At 45.7% G+C, this 11933-nt stretch overlaps 1 protein-coding gene across 8 annotated transcripts in view; it reads left to right on the forward strand.

The window, feature by feature from the left end:
- Positions 1-11933, forward strand: part of PDSS1 (decaprenyl diphosphate synthase subunit 1) — a 55412-nt gene that overhangs the window by 34214 nt on the left and 9265 nt on the right. For 3 of the 8 annotated variants that reach the window (XM_089903949.1, XM_089903928.1, XM_089903942.1), the window contains 3 exons: positions 3369-3449; positions 3550-3663; positions 9307-9423. In XM_089903949.1, the coding sequence (XP_089760075.1) occupies positions 3369-3449; positions 3550-3663; positions 9307-9423 (312 nt within the window). The remainder of the gene's footprint in view (positions 1-3368; positions 3450-3549; positions 3664-9306; positions 9424-11933) is intronic. The other 5 variants (XM_089903955.1, XM_089903948.1, XM_022580373.3 and 2 more) reach the window with 4 other exon arrangements.

Here is an 11933-nt window from a genome sequence, read left to right on the forward strand (position 1 = left end):
TTTAGGGGCGGGTCTTGCCTGTTTCCCTACAGCAACACTAACTGAATGTGGCCTCAGACTTTAATATTTGACCGGTCTGATAGATGAGAAATGGTATTACAGTGGGGTTTTAATTTACATCTCTCCTGAGTGAAGTGGAACTCCTTTTAAGATCCTTAAGGGCTGTTTTTATGTCTTTAATTTTTGTGAATTGTCTACTCATGTCTTTTGCCCACTTTTCTAATGGGTGGTTGGTCTTCTTTCCCTCTCAGTTTTAAAGAGATCTTTATATATTAAGAATATTAACCCATCATCTGTGATAACTATGTTGAAAACGTTTTCTCACAATATTTTCCATTGGTTTCTGACAACAACCTGTTTTGATATTTTTTATGTAATGGTGGAGCTCCAGTAATCTCCATTATTTTTATTTATTATTGTTATTTTTTAAATAATTTATTTTGGCTGCGTTGGGTCTTCGTTGCTGTGCGTGGGCTTTTTCTAGTTGCAGCGAGCAGGGGCTACTCTTCGTTGTGGTGCGCGGGCTTCTCATTGCGGTGGCTTCTCTTGTTGTGGAGCACAGGTTCTAGGTGCGTGAGCTTCAGTAGTTGCGGCACGCGGGCTCAGTAGCTGTGGCTCGTGGGCTCTAGAGCGCAGGCTCAGTAGTTACGGTGCACAGGCTTAGTTGCTCTGCGGCATGTGGGATCTTCCTGGACCAGGGATCGAACCCACGTCCCCTGCCTTGGTGGCAGATTCTTAACTACTGTGCCACCAGGGAAGTCCCTCCATTATTTTTAATAAATAATACCACAGTACGTATATTAACTCTTATGGATGGTGTAAACACACCCTTTAAAGATAGAGATGCTTGATAAATGTCAAGTGCTGTGCCCCTGCCAGTGTAAACAGGACTTTCTGACCTTTTTGAGGCAAGGTGTAGGAGAGTCTCCTGAAAGGTGTGGACCTTCCCCCGCAAAGACACACGTGTGCAGCACGTGGCCTGGCTGCGGGCCTGCTTCAGACAGAACAGTTAGCTGAGCTCTGCTTTCTTTTACCGAATCGCCCTTTGTTCTCCACCCTTCTCCAGAAAGATGTGAGGCATCTCTGTGATGCTAAGGACAAGAAGCATTCATTTCCAGCAGCACGCTTCTTTTCTGTTTTGGGGGTTGCATCGCTTCTACCTTTCCTGGTTGGGTAGGACAGATCCAGACAGTCCGCACCTGGGTCGGGGGAGTAGGCCTCTGCCGGGGTGAGGGGTGCTCTTTGCTCTGCACTGCTGGACATCGAGCAGAAATGTCCCTTCCCAGCCTGGGGGCTAGAAGCTGCCTGCTGAGGAGTAGCGGGCTTCTGTGTCCGCGCCTGTGAGCCGCAGCGGGCAGCGCAGGCAGGCCTCAAGGCTTCATGCGTCCTGGGCCACGTGACTTGGCCTGTCTGAGCCTTGACTTTGAGGCCCATTGGAAGCAGTGTAGCCGAGTGATGAAGAAGAGTCTCTGGAGGAGACCTCCTGGGCTCAGTCCTGACTCCACCGTGTCCTTGTCCTGCAATGTCTGGTCCGCTCTGTGTCTCAGCAGCTGCCTCCTCAGTGAGTTAAGATGGGAGAAATCGGAACAGCGCCCGGCCGCAGAGCGTGCTCGGTGGTTGTTAGCTTTTACTGTCATCAACCGCAGGTGAAGAAGTACTTACGGGATGTTGTGAAATTCAACTAAGATAATGTAAAGTGCTCATCATATATACTCCATAAATTTTAATTCTTTGAGTTTAGAAATAGAATGGAGTTTTAAAAAATCTTTGACTTCTCAGGAAGGAAGTTTGCATTTCTATGCTGCTTTGTGTTGAGGAAACAGCATTACCCTGTCTACAGAATTGCTTTATGAGTTATTTCTGCCTGGAAGGGGGTGTCATTGTGTTCTGAGCTCAGCGTATCCCAGGCTGCCCAAGCCTTGCCATGCACTCATTCTCTCAGACAAGTTGATGCATTTCTTCTTTCAAAATTTCTACACTGTCTCCTGGGTGGTCTCATAGATCCCTCCCTACAGCCTGTGGGTCAGTGCCTGCCGGTGGTAAGGTCTTTGCTGGTGAAAGCAGTTGAGTTTATTATTCACTCAAGTAAGGGGCCACCTGGCCTTTTATGATGTACGCTTTTTTATCGAGGATGTGTGGCCAAACATTATACAGGCACAGGCTTCATCCAGTCATCAGAAACCTTCTCAGGGCCGAGCAGGTCCTGTGCTCTGGCTGCAGCAGAGGTGCCTGGACACGCTCCAGGCTCCTGTTTCCGCGTCCGGTGGAGCGGAGGAGGACTGTTCACAGTCACAGCAGGCATACGGAGTTATAACTAGCTGCCCGGCACTGTGCTGAGCGTTTACAGGTAGCATCACGTGTATTCCTCACGGCAGCCCTCTGCAGTAGGCACTTAAGAGCCTGCGTTTTACAGATGAGGAAACTGAAGCGCAGACAGACTCAGTGACACACAGAGGTCACGTGGTGACTGTGGGCCAGAAGGGGCCGTCTGGCTCTCCGGGGGTCAGTACAGACCTTCCCTCTCCAGTAGGGGAGTGTCCCTCTCCTCCCCCGCCCCCCATTCTGGTTTTTACCGTCTCTGTTCTCTGAAGCGTGGCCGGGCCTGCTTTGCATGCTTAGCAGAGCAGCAGGAAACGCACTGAGTGGCCAGTGCCAGCTGGGATTTTTGGAGTTTTACAGAAGACTTAGAAGTCCTATTTCTCCCCCACTGGAAAGGGGGAAAAAAAGCCTTTTATACAGTTACATGACTTCTTATGAGAGAAATATGGAAACAGTAGGAACAGGGGCATGAGACTTGAGGCTATTACAGACACAGGAAGAAATAATAGCATTTCAGAATTAAGTGAAATCACCAAAAATCATCATAAGAAAGGACTACAAATGGGGAAATAAACATGGCAACATCCTGTGTACAATTAGATCAGGTTGGATATCTATCCCTAAAACAAGGGTAAGTCGGTAGAAAAATAAAAATAATGCCAACACTTGGGCGAGGTCTGCTGAGTGCTGGAAGCCAGCATTTCAAATACTGGAGTCTCTTTCATTTGCATGTCAAAAAGGCTGACCAGCAGAACTGGTCTAGTTGTAACTCAGTTTTTTCTAAGCGGTGGGAAAGATGGCCTATCCTGTGGAAGAAGGGGGAAAAGGAGAGTGTTCTTAAAGTTTAAGAAAACAATCTGAGGCTGAAATCCTTTCATTACAAACGTTTGAAACACAGGTACTTTGTACGTGTTTGGTCTCCTGATAGCAGTCTCTCCTGACTGCACGTAATCCAGCCTCACTGCCTCTTTTCCAAGAGGAAGGAGGCATGACTCCCCCTCCGGGGCTGCTGCCCTGCCAGCGGCCTATCTCAGGATCCTCTGTTTCAGGTCTCTGTCCTGGGATGCCCTGACCCAGTGGTACATGAAATTGCCTATCAATACGGAAAAAACGTGGGACTCGCTTTTCAGGTTGGTCCGCTGCTTTGTAAGAGTGCGGCCTGTTGGTCCAGCTGGCAGGGTGGCGGGGACACTGGTGTGGTGCTTGTGACAGCCCTTTCTCCCTTTCCAGCTAATAGATGACGTCCTGGACTTCACCTCGTGTTCTGACCGGATGGGCAAGCCGACCTCAGCCGACCTGAAGCTCGGGTTAGCCACCGGTCCCGTCTTATTTGCTTGTCAGCAGGTAGGTTTTTTTGGGCTGCATTGGGTTTTCGTTGCTGTGTGCGCAGGCTTTCTCTAGTTGCGGCGAGGGAGGGCTACTCTTTGTTGTGGTGCGGGGGCTTCTCATTGTGACTTCTCTTGTTGTGGAGCATGGGCTCTAGGCACGTGGGCTTCAGTAGTTGTGGTACACGGGCTCAGTAGTTGTGGCTTATGGGCTTAGTTGCTCCGCGGCATGTGAGATCTTCCTGGACCAGGGCTCGAACCTGTGTCCCCTACATTGGCAGGCAGATTCCTAACCACTGTGCCACCAGGGAAGTCGTAGCAGGTAGGTTTTGTGAACTCCCTTGGACACATTGCTGAGAAGCCCTGCAGGACCAGGACCTTCCAGGCATGGCTGATGGGAAGGTTAGATGAGGAGATGGAAAGCATTTCTAAGAGACCACAGCTCTAGATTTGATCCTAGTTCCAGGACTGAGGTGTCCAGGCCAGTCATTCCACGTCTAAACTCTGTCCGTTTCCTTATCTGTAACATTGAGAAGATGACAGTCTTCCTCCCAGGGTCATTGTGAGGATTAAGTGAGATGATGTTCATGCAGATACTATGTAACTTAAGCACTGTGTGCATGTAAGGAAGCATTGTGACTCTTTCCGTGTGTTCTGGGCACTGACAAGGCGGATGGCGTCTACATCTTGATGATAGGGCTGGACTTTGGCTGTGCCTCAGAGCCCCTTAAACAGGCACAGGAAGGCCTCCAAGCATGAGAAATTCTCCGGTTCTAGAAGTTTAATGGGACTGTTTGCTGCTCTCGGAGAGCCTCAGCCATTGCCTCAAAAATGTCAAGAAGTCAGTGGAATGCACTAGAACCACATAATTCCTCCTTTCTCTAGGTTGAGGGGCTGTCAATTAAGGAAGTAAGTTAAGCTACCTTTATATTCTCCTTAATACGGATGAAAAGCTGAGGAGAAGCTTCAGAGATGCTGTGGTGACTTGCAAGGCAGACGTCTCCAGAACCTGCTTTGGCCCCTGGCCACGCTGCTTCTGGCTGTGCCAGATGCTCTTTGAAAGAAGTAGGGCCTTAGCTGGTGTTTGGACAGCTTTTGAATAGATTTTCATCTTAGTGGTATTTAATTTGTTATTGAGCAAAGCAGTAAAGTGGTCATCGCCGTGCCACGAAATCAGAAATTAGCTCTTTGATCTAAAATTGTGTAACTTTTAGTCTTCCAAAGATCTTGCCTCTATTCTTTCTCACAATTTACAAAGATAAATCATGTCTTCCATAGACCCCGATGGTTCCATTTTGATATTACAGGAACCTTGCTTTCGATCAGTTGCTGTGTAAGAAACGAGAGGTCATCTTTCGGTCACTACCTAGTAGAGCCGTAAACAGGGTGACCCTCCGAGGAGGCTGATGCTTGGGGGCTGGGCCGCTTACCTTGGGCGGCCCAGTAGCGGACAGCGGTCAACCCAGGAACGAGGGCAGGGAATGGAGGTGCTGGTGACCAGGCTCTGGGCAGCCTCTCAGGACATTGAGGCAGAGGTGAGAAGTGCAAGGGCTGCTAGGAGTGGCTCCTTTCTCCCACACACACTGACTCGCCCACCCAGAACTCAAGAAGAGTATTCATATGTGTGCCGCGTTCTGGCAAAAATCTGTCAAATCCCCTTGTGTGCATTAAAGCATGAGTGAGGGACATTTTTTTTTTTTTTTTTTTTTTACCATTAACCCACAAAAAAGCAGAGGATTCATGAGCCACGTAAACGTAAGGCATCCTCAGATTTGGAAGACAAGGCGCTGGCTGCCGTGTGCACAGCTGCAGACATGAGTCTGTTCCCCAGGCCCTGGTGAGGAAATGTGAATAAGGAAAACAAGCTACGCCGGCTGCACTGAGCTGCTGCAGCCCTGGGGTTATCAGGATGCCTGAGGAAGGCACCTTTCCCTGAAGAAGCCTGCATCTACTAAAAAGCCTTGGGGGCTGTGCTGATAGAAATCTTTACAAGTATAAATAATTGTCATGAGCCCCATGATACTAAGTTAACAGCTGAGTCCTGCTTCAATTTTAAGATGACTGAGAATGTTTGCCTCTTCTGATTGTGTTTCACTACGAACATATTTCAAAAGAAATGCATTTGCTTTTTTTTCTCTACACAAAGGAGTATGACTAATTCTGTGTTCAGATACGGAGGGGCAAAGTCGGGGAAATGGACCACTCCTACAGATTGACTTGTCAGTTATGTACAAGAGATTAAAAAATGATGGTTTAAAAAGGCAAGGAAAAGGAACAAACAGAAGCTTCCAGTGTCCCAAACCACGGTTGTGTGTGTATCACTGGGAAATCCCAGCATCACAAGGCACATACTCACCCTCAGCAGACAGCGCTTTTCCTGTCTGTCCAGAAGGCAGTAGGAAAAGGAGTTAAACGTGCAGCCTTAGAAAAGGGACACAAATAAGGCCGAGCAGGACGCGGCTCTGGACAGGACTTGTTTCCTAAGCAGACTGACTGTTCTGTCTCACGGCACATGGGCCAAAAGTTAGGTCAGATACGTCTAAGTTCTTTTCAACTATAACATCAAGTTTAGGCTCTACAGCAGATTATACTGTCAAAAATTAGGTTCTTGGTCAGAAATTTGTCAGGATTTTGGAGCTAAGATTGATTGGGGTAAAACAAGTCCCCAAAATAACATGAGAACGTGCCATATCTCCATTTAATGAAAATGCATTGTTTTTATAATTTGCAAAGGATTCTTTTGTTTGTTAACTCTGATCTCACAACTCCTTTTTGTGGTAGGTATTATGTGCCTTCTACAAGTAAGAAAGTGATGCTCAAAACCTGGCCAGAATGAAACCTCTGGTAAACGGCACAACAGGCAATTAAACACTCCATGTCTTCAAAGACCAGTGTCGTTTCACCACACGCTGCAGTGTTACTGCCTCTGCTCATGGCGATCAGCGCAAGTGCCCCATGGGCCTGAGCCCTGGGAGGCCGCCCAGAGCAGAGGACTGGCTGACCCCGCACTGAAAAGGCACTGACGACACTCAGAGGAGTCTCAGTGTCGGCCTTCAGTATTTGTCCTTAACCTGCCTGTTTAGTGGAGTAGTGGCAAGATGTCTGTCATCTTTCTCCATAGGTAGGTGAGTTTCGTTTGCAGATTAATTAGTCTTTGAACTTTTCTGCTTATGAACATGGAGTTTCACTGGACCAAGACAAGCAACCTTGGGAAACCACTTTCCCTCTTTCATTTAGCATGCTGGGTTGTCTTGAAATTGGAGTTTGTTGATAGAAACTCCCTCTGTCTGGAATTCACTATTTTTGACCTCTCTCTGAAGGGGTTTCTTGACAACAGGGTATTTAAGAAAAGCTTCTGGATTGCTGGGAGGTCCCAGAGATGACTGTCCTTCCAGGTATATGTGTACACATACTGTCTATAAAAACAAAAACCTTATGTTAAAGTAAACCTTTAAAGAATAGAGATTGGATTTCAAGATCTTCAGCAACCAAATGGAAGTGTTTTCTTTTTTTTGGTGAGATTCCATTAGTTCCCAGATACCCTTTAAAAGCTCTCTCCTTCCTTCTGCGATCAGTCAGCAGACCTAAATGTCAGCCTGTAGTCATGCTTCCACTGCTGTCACCAGCACCAGCCCCGCACCAGCTGCACGGGCTTCTGCTTGCTGTGACTGTTGGGGCCTTAGAGTCACCCAAGTTCTGCTTGAGTAACAAGCTCACTACAGTTTACTGATCGCCTTTGTCGTGAGTTTATGGACAGATTTCACAGTTGGACTCTGATTCATCCACGGATGATTTTCCTACTCGTAAAATCAGAGCCTAGGCCAACAGGAACTTTATTTCTCAGCACATCTGCCTGTTAACGTTTCTCATTTCTTCTCACACATTCTGGGGACAGGGGAGTGCCTCAGGGAAGAGTTTGAGATTTGCACATTAAGATTGCACACACTACATGTGTCAAAAGAAGGATGTAGTCACACTCAATGAAGAAAAAAAATTGTTTTTTTCAAATTTTGCTTTCTCAGTGCTTTTTATAGTAAAAGGAATCAGAGAAACCGCCCAATCGGCACATTTTACCATTGTTGTTGGTGCTGCAGAAAAAGCTCATCTACCCTAAAAATGGTTATTTTACCAGATGCCCAGGACAGTATCACATTAGCTTTGAGGATATGTGGCCTTATAGAAATCCAATTTTGAAATGTGGTATTAAGAAACTAAGACCAATGCCTACTTGATTTGACTTTTGACCAGTAAAATTGATTTGAGCTTTCCTGATTTGTTTCCTATTAAACTTCAATTTTTATTCTTAAAAGGCCAGTACCTAAAACTAATTACTGGTTTTCATTTAAGAACTAACCAGTTGCCGGCTCTGTAAATTTCATAAGGATGTTACTAGCAGCCTCTGCTTTGTCTGGACACGTACTTTGCTCTGAAAGGAACCTTCTTAATTCCTCATTTGCCGTCATCTAGTTGAGACTTTTCTCTCTCTGCCCTGTTTTTCCTTCTAGGATTACTAATACCGAGGCGGTGGCTACAGGACCACAGCTGCTTTCATCCCTCGGGCTCACTGCCAGGGAAGCGCTGGCAGCTGCTGTGAGCACTGCCGCAGCCAGAACCAGACCCCTCTTAACCTCTTATTTCATGGACCCGGAAGTTGGTAGAACTAAGAGATTTCTGATCAGGTAGCTCAGCCCCTTCCTAACCCAGATGAGCAGGCTGAGGGGCTCAGCTGTGGCAGCACCAGGACTAGAGCTCCAGGATAGACAGTGAAGTGGTTTGGTGTCCTGGCTTCCCAAGTCCGATCATGGTGACAGTTCTCCTACCTTGCTACCAAGTACTGTAGAACATAGATTTTGTCTTCAATGCGTCTTGTACCTGTCTTCTATTTTCCTCTTACTGCCATCAGCTTACCACTGGTCTTTAGAATTTACTACAGTAACCCGACTGCTGCTTCTACCTCTGTCTCTAATCCGATGGTTCTCAACCTTGGCTGCATATTAGAAATGACTGAAGTTTTTCAAACTATAACGCAGGGTCACGTGACTCCAGGGCCGGTGGTGTCGAGCCGCGCTGCCCTCGTCCTCTCCACGGGCCGCCTCGCGGAGCTCTGCCTGTGATGCCCTCTGTTCAAAGACCTCGGTAGCCTTCGGTTGTCACTCAGTTTCAAACTAAAAGTAGATTGCCCGCCTTCTTCTTAGGCCAGTGGTTCTAATTTGTCAGCAGAGACCAGCAGGACCAGAAGCATCTGGGGACATGTTAGAAGTGCACACTCGGGCCCCAGCGCTACTTAATTAGAAACCTCGGGGGAGAGGCCCGGTAGGCCCCTAAAGCTGAGAGCCATAAGAGAAGTCAGTAGGAGACTTTAGAGGTGAACGCTTGCTCCTCCTCTCTCTCTGACTCGGCCCTGGACCAGGGATACAACAGAACAGTGGAGGGAACATGGATCAACGGCTGCCCCTCTTGTGCACCAGCTCGTCCCTGGACCCGGAAACGGGCGTCCTCTTAGCTCTGCTGCTTTTAATCGCTAGTTTACTGCTCCCCCACCCCCATCACTTAAACATTTACTCACTTTTGCGGATTTTTTTTTACCTGTTTTTACCTACTAGTGTTTGAACATTTGATTTCTCCCAAGAGCATTAAATAGATTTTCTTTCTTTCTGGTTAGTTCCCAGAAATGAATGCTATGATAATGAGACGGTTCAGTTCACCAGGAGATGTGGACAGAGCGAGACAATACGTATTACAGGTGAGAGGATTTCAAAAAGAAGAAAGGCAACAGCAGGTACAGTGTGGCAGAAGAGTTCTTTAAACAAATAACGTAACAAATTTTTGACACAGACCAAGTTTGATCAATTCTTGATTTGGCAAAAACTGAGAAGGAAAAAGTTATATTATGCATTTTTCTTCTAGAAGTCTTCCCATTCTAATGTAATTGGCCTTGGGTGGGGCTTGGACGCTAACATTTTGGGAAAGCTCTAAGGGGTTCCCCACGTGCGGTCAGGGGTAAGGCCTGTTGGTTTGCAGCCAGTCTCCCCCGCGTCCACCACAGCAGCTCTGCTGCCCTCCCGTCACCAGACTCCCCTCCTGTCCGAGCCCTAGGAAACTGGGCTTTCCTCGTCCATCCTACATAACTGCAGTAAATGTGCGATTAAAGAAACGGTACCTTTGAAAAAATTTTAAACCAACATAGCAAATTAAACTTTAACCTTCAGGGGCTATAAGCTTATTTCAAATATAGCACCACATATCCTCAGAACTTTTCTGTGGAAGCCAGATCTTTTTGCACATTTTCAGTTTGGATCACTGTATTTTGTGAATGAGCTGTTTGGAGCCAATAGGTCTCATGAATGAGAGAGAGTGAGCAATTTTTAGTAAGCAGTCATAGTCTGAGATCTGTCGTTAGTCAAATACTTGAAAGAATTCCAAGTAATTACCTTTCAGATTTTTTAAATTTCCACAAAGCAAAACCCCTTAACTCTCTATACGGTTAATCATAACGTGCTATATGGCTACCACCTTTTTAGAGGGTAGTTTGGCTGTACTATTAAAAACTCAGTGTGAGGGCAGCGGGAGCTGACAAAGAAGGCAGTACACCTGGGAGTGGTCATGGCTTCAGAAATAATGATGTTACTGACGGCTAAAGTGAGAAGTGGGACTGAAAAGAGGGAAATTAACTGTGGCTCTTACACCACAACGCTGAAGTCCCAGCAAGCCTGGGCAGAAGTGCACTTAGGCAACAAGTCCACAGGAATGTTCCAAAGACCTGTGAACTCCAGCTGCCTGTTCAGCCGCAGGGCTCCTAGCCCCTATTCCCTCACTAAATATGAACGGACAAGTTGGGTTTATTTAGTAGGATTGCTAAATAGTTGATTAAAGCTCACTGAATGAAAGAGTGAGACCAAGTTAAACAGACTCAGGAAAAATAATAGGGGGATTCAAAAATACTGCATTCATCACACAATAACAGGATAATATTTTCTAAAAAACAGTAAGAACGAGCTCTAAGAAATTTTAAATGAATGTGAAAAGCCGACTCCGAAGAAGTGTTGGAATGTGACATTGAGGAAGTCTTCAAAATGAAAACAGCAGTAGAAGAAAATGCGAAAGGCTCTTAACAGGATCAGTACAATCATGCAACAAATATTTCAGGAAAAGACTCGAAAAACAAAAATCAGAAAAAAGGTGGTCGCCTACAAAAGGAAGAGTTCAGTACTGGCTCAGGGTGCAGCGAAACCCTGGACTCTAGAGGGCAGTGAGCAAGGCCGTCCAAATGATGAGGAAACGCTTTCAACCTAGAATCTGTATCCAGTAAACCATCCACTAAGTAGGAAGGCCAATGTCACTGTTATACAAAGAACGAAAAAGTTGACTTCCAGTACACAGATTCTGGGTAAGTTATTTGCTGATGTGCAACAGAACCGTGGAAACACCAAAAAGAGAAAGACATGGGTACTAAAACCAGTGGAATGAACCAAGTTCAATGAAAAGTCATCCTGTGATGGCAGCTGTACGGCAGAGCTACAAAGCAGTCAGTCTAAGTAACGAAGAGAAGGAGGCAATTATATTCAGAAGTGAGCTTCCGTACAGTAAGGCAAAGCAAACTAAAACATGTCGTATTTTGAGTCATATTTTGTGTAACTTGGTTCAGAAAACCAGAGGTCTCTCAACCATGATACTACAAATATTGTTTTGAATGACAGAGGGAACCATGGAGAAGGAAATAAAATCACAGTACATGTCTAGATTCTGCAGTAAACATTTTGACATAATGGAAATAGTAAATGTAATTATTTTATTAGTGTTTAGCTTTTAGAAAGAACCAACATAAAAACATGGGTACAGAATGGAATGCAAGTCAAGTCTCTAGTGTAAAGATAGAGGAAAGAGAAGGAGCACTGGTGTCCTCATCGTAAAGATGAAGCCAGAAGTCGATGCCACATGATGTGACAACAGTAATCTGTATTAGAACTAAAGATAGCAGGCAGTGGTCAAATTAGGAGACAGTATGGGTGGGCTAAATCCTTGTCTTTCTTAGCAGAAAGGCAATAGATAACAACTAAAATTACGAATTGAAACATTAAAGCCAACAGATAAAACTGGTGCCTTTGGAAGAAGGGAACTGTTGCCTTTCATCGTAAGCTCTTCTGTACTTTTATTTATCATGTATGTGTGTTAACTTTCACTTGGAATTTTACTGTATAGATTTTAATATATGTAGAACTTTTGAAAAACTCTAATGCTTAAATGAAAAATAGGGGGAAATAGAAGGTTACTTGATATTAATGAGTTCAC

Source organism: Delphinapterus leucas, chromosome 2, assembly GCF_059928025.1.
Source record: "Delphinapterus leucas isolate spDelLeu-1000000601 "Yukka" chromosome 2, BTC_Dleu_Yukka2, whole genome shotgun sequence".
NCBI classification, from domain to species: Eukaryota; Metazoa; Chordata; class Mammalia; order Artiodactyla; family Monodontidae; genus Delphinapterus; species Delphinapterus leucas.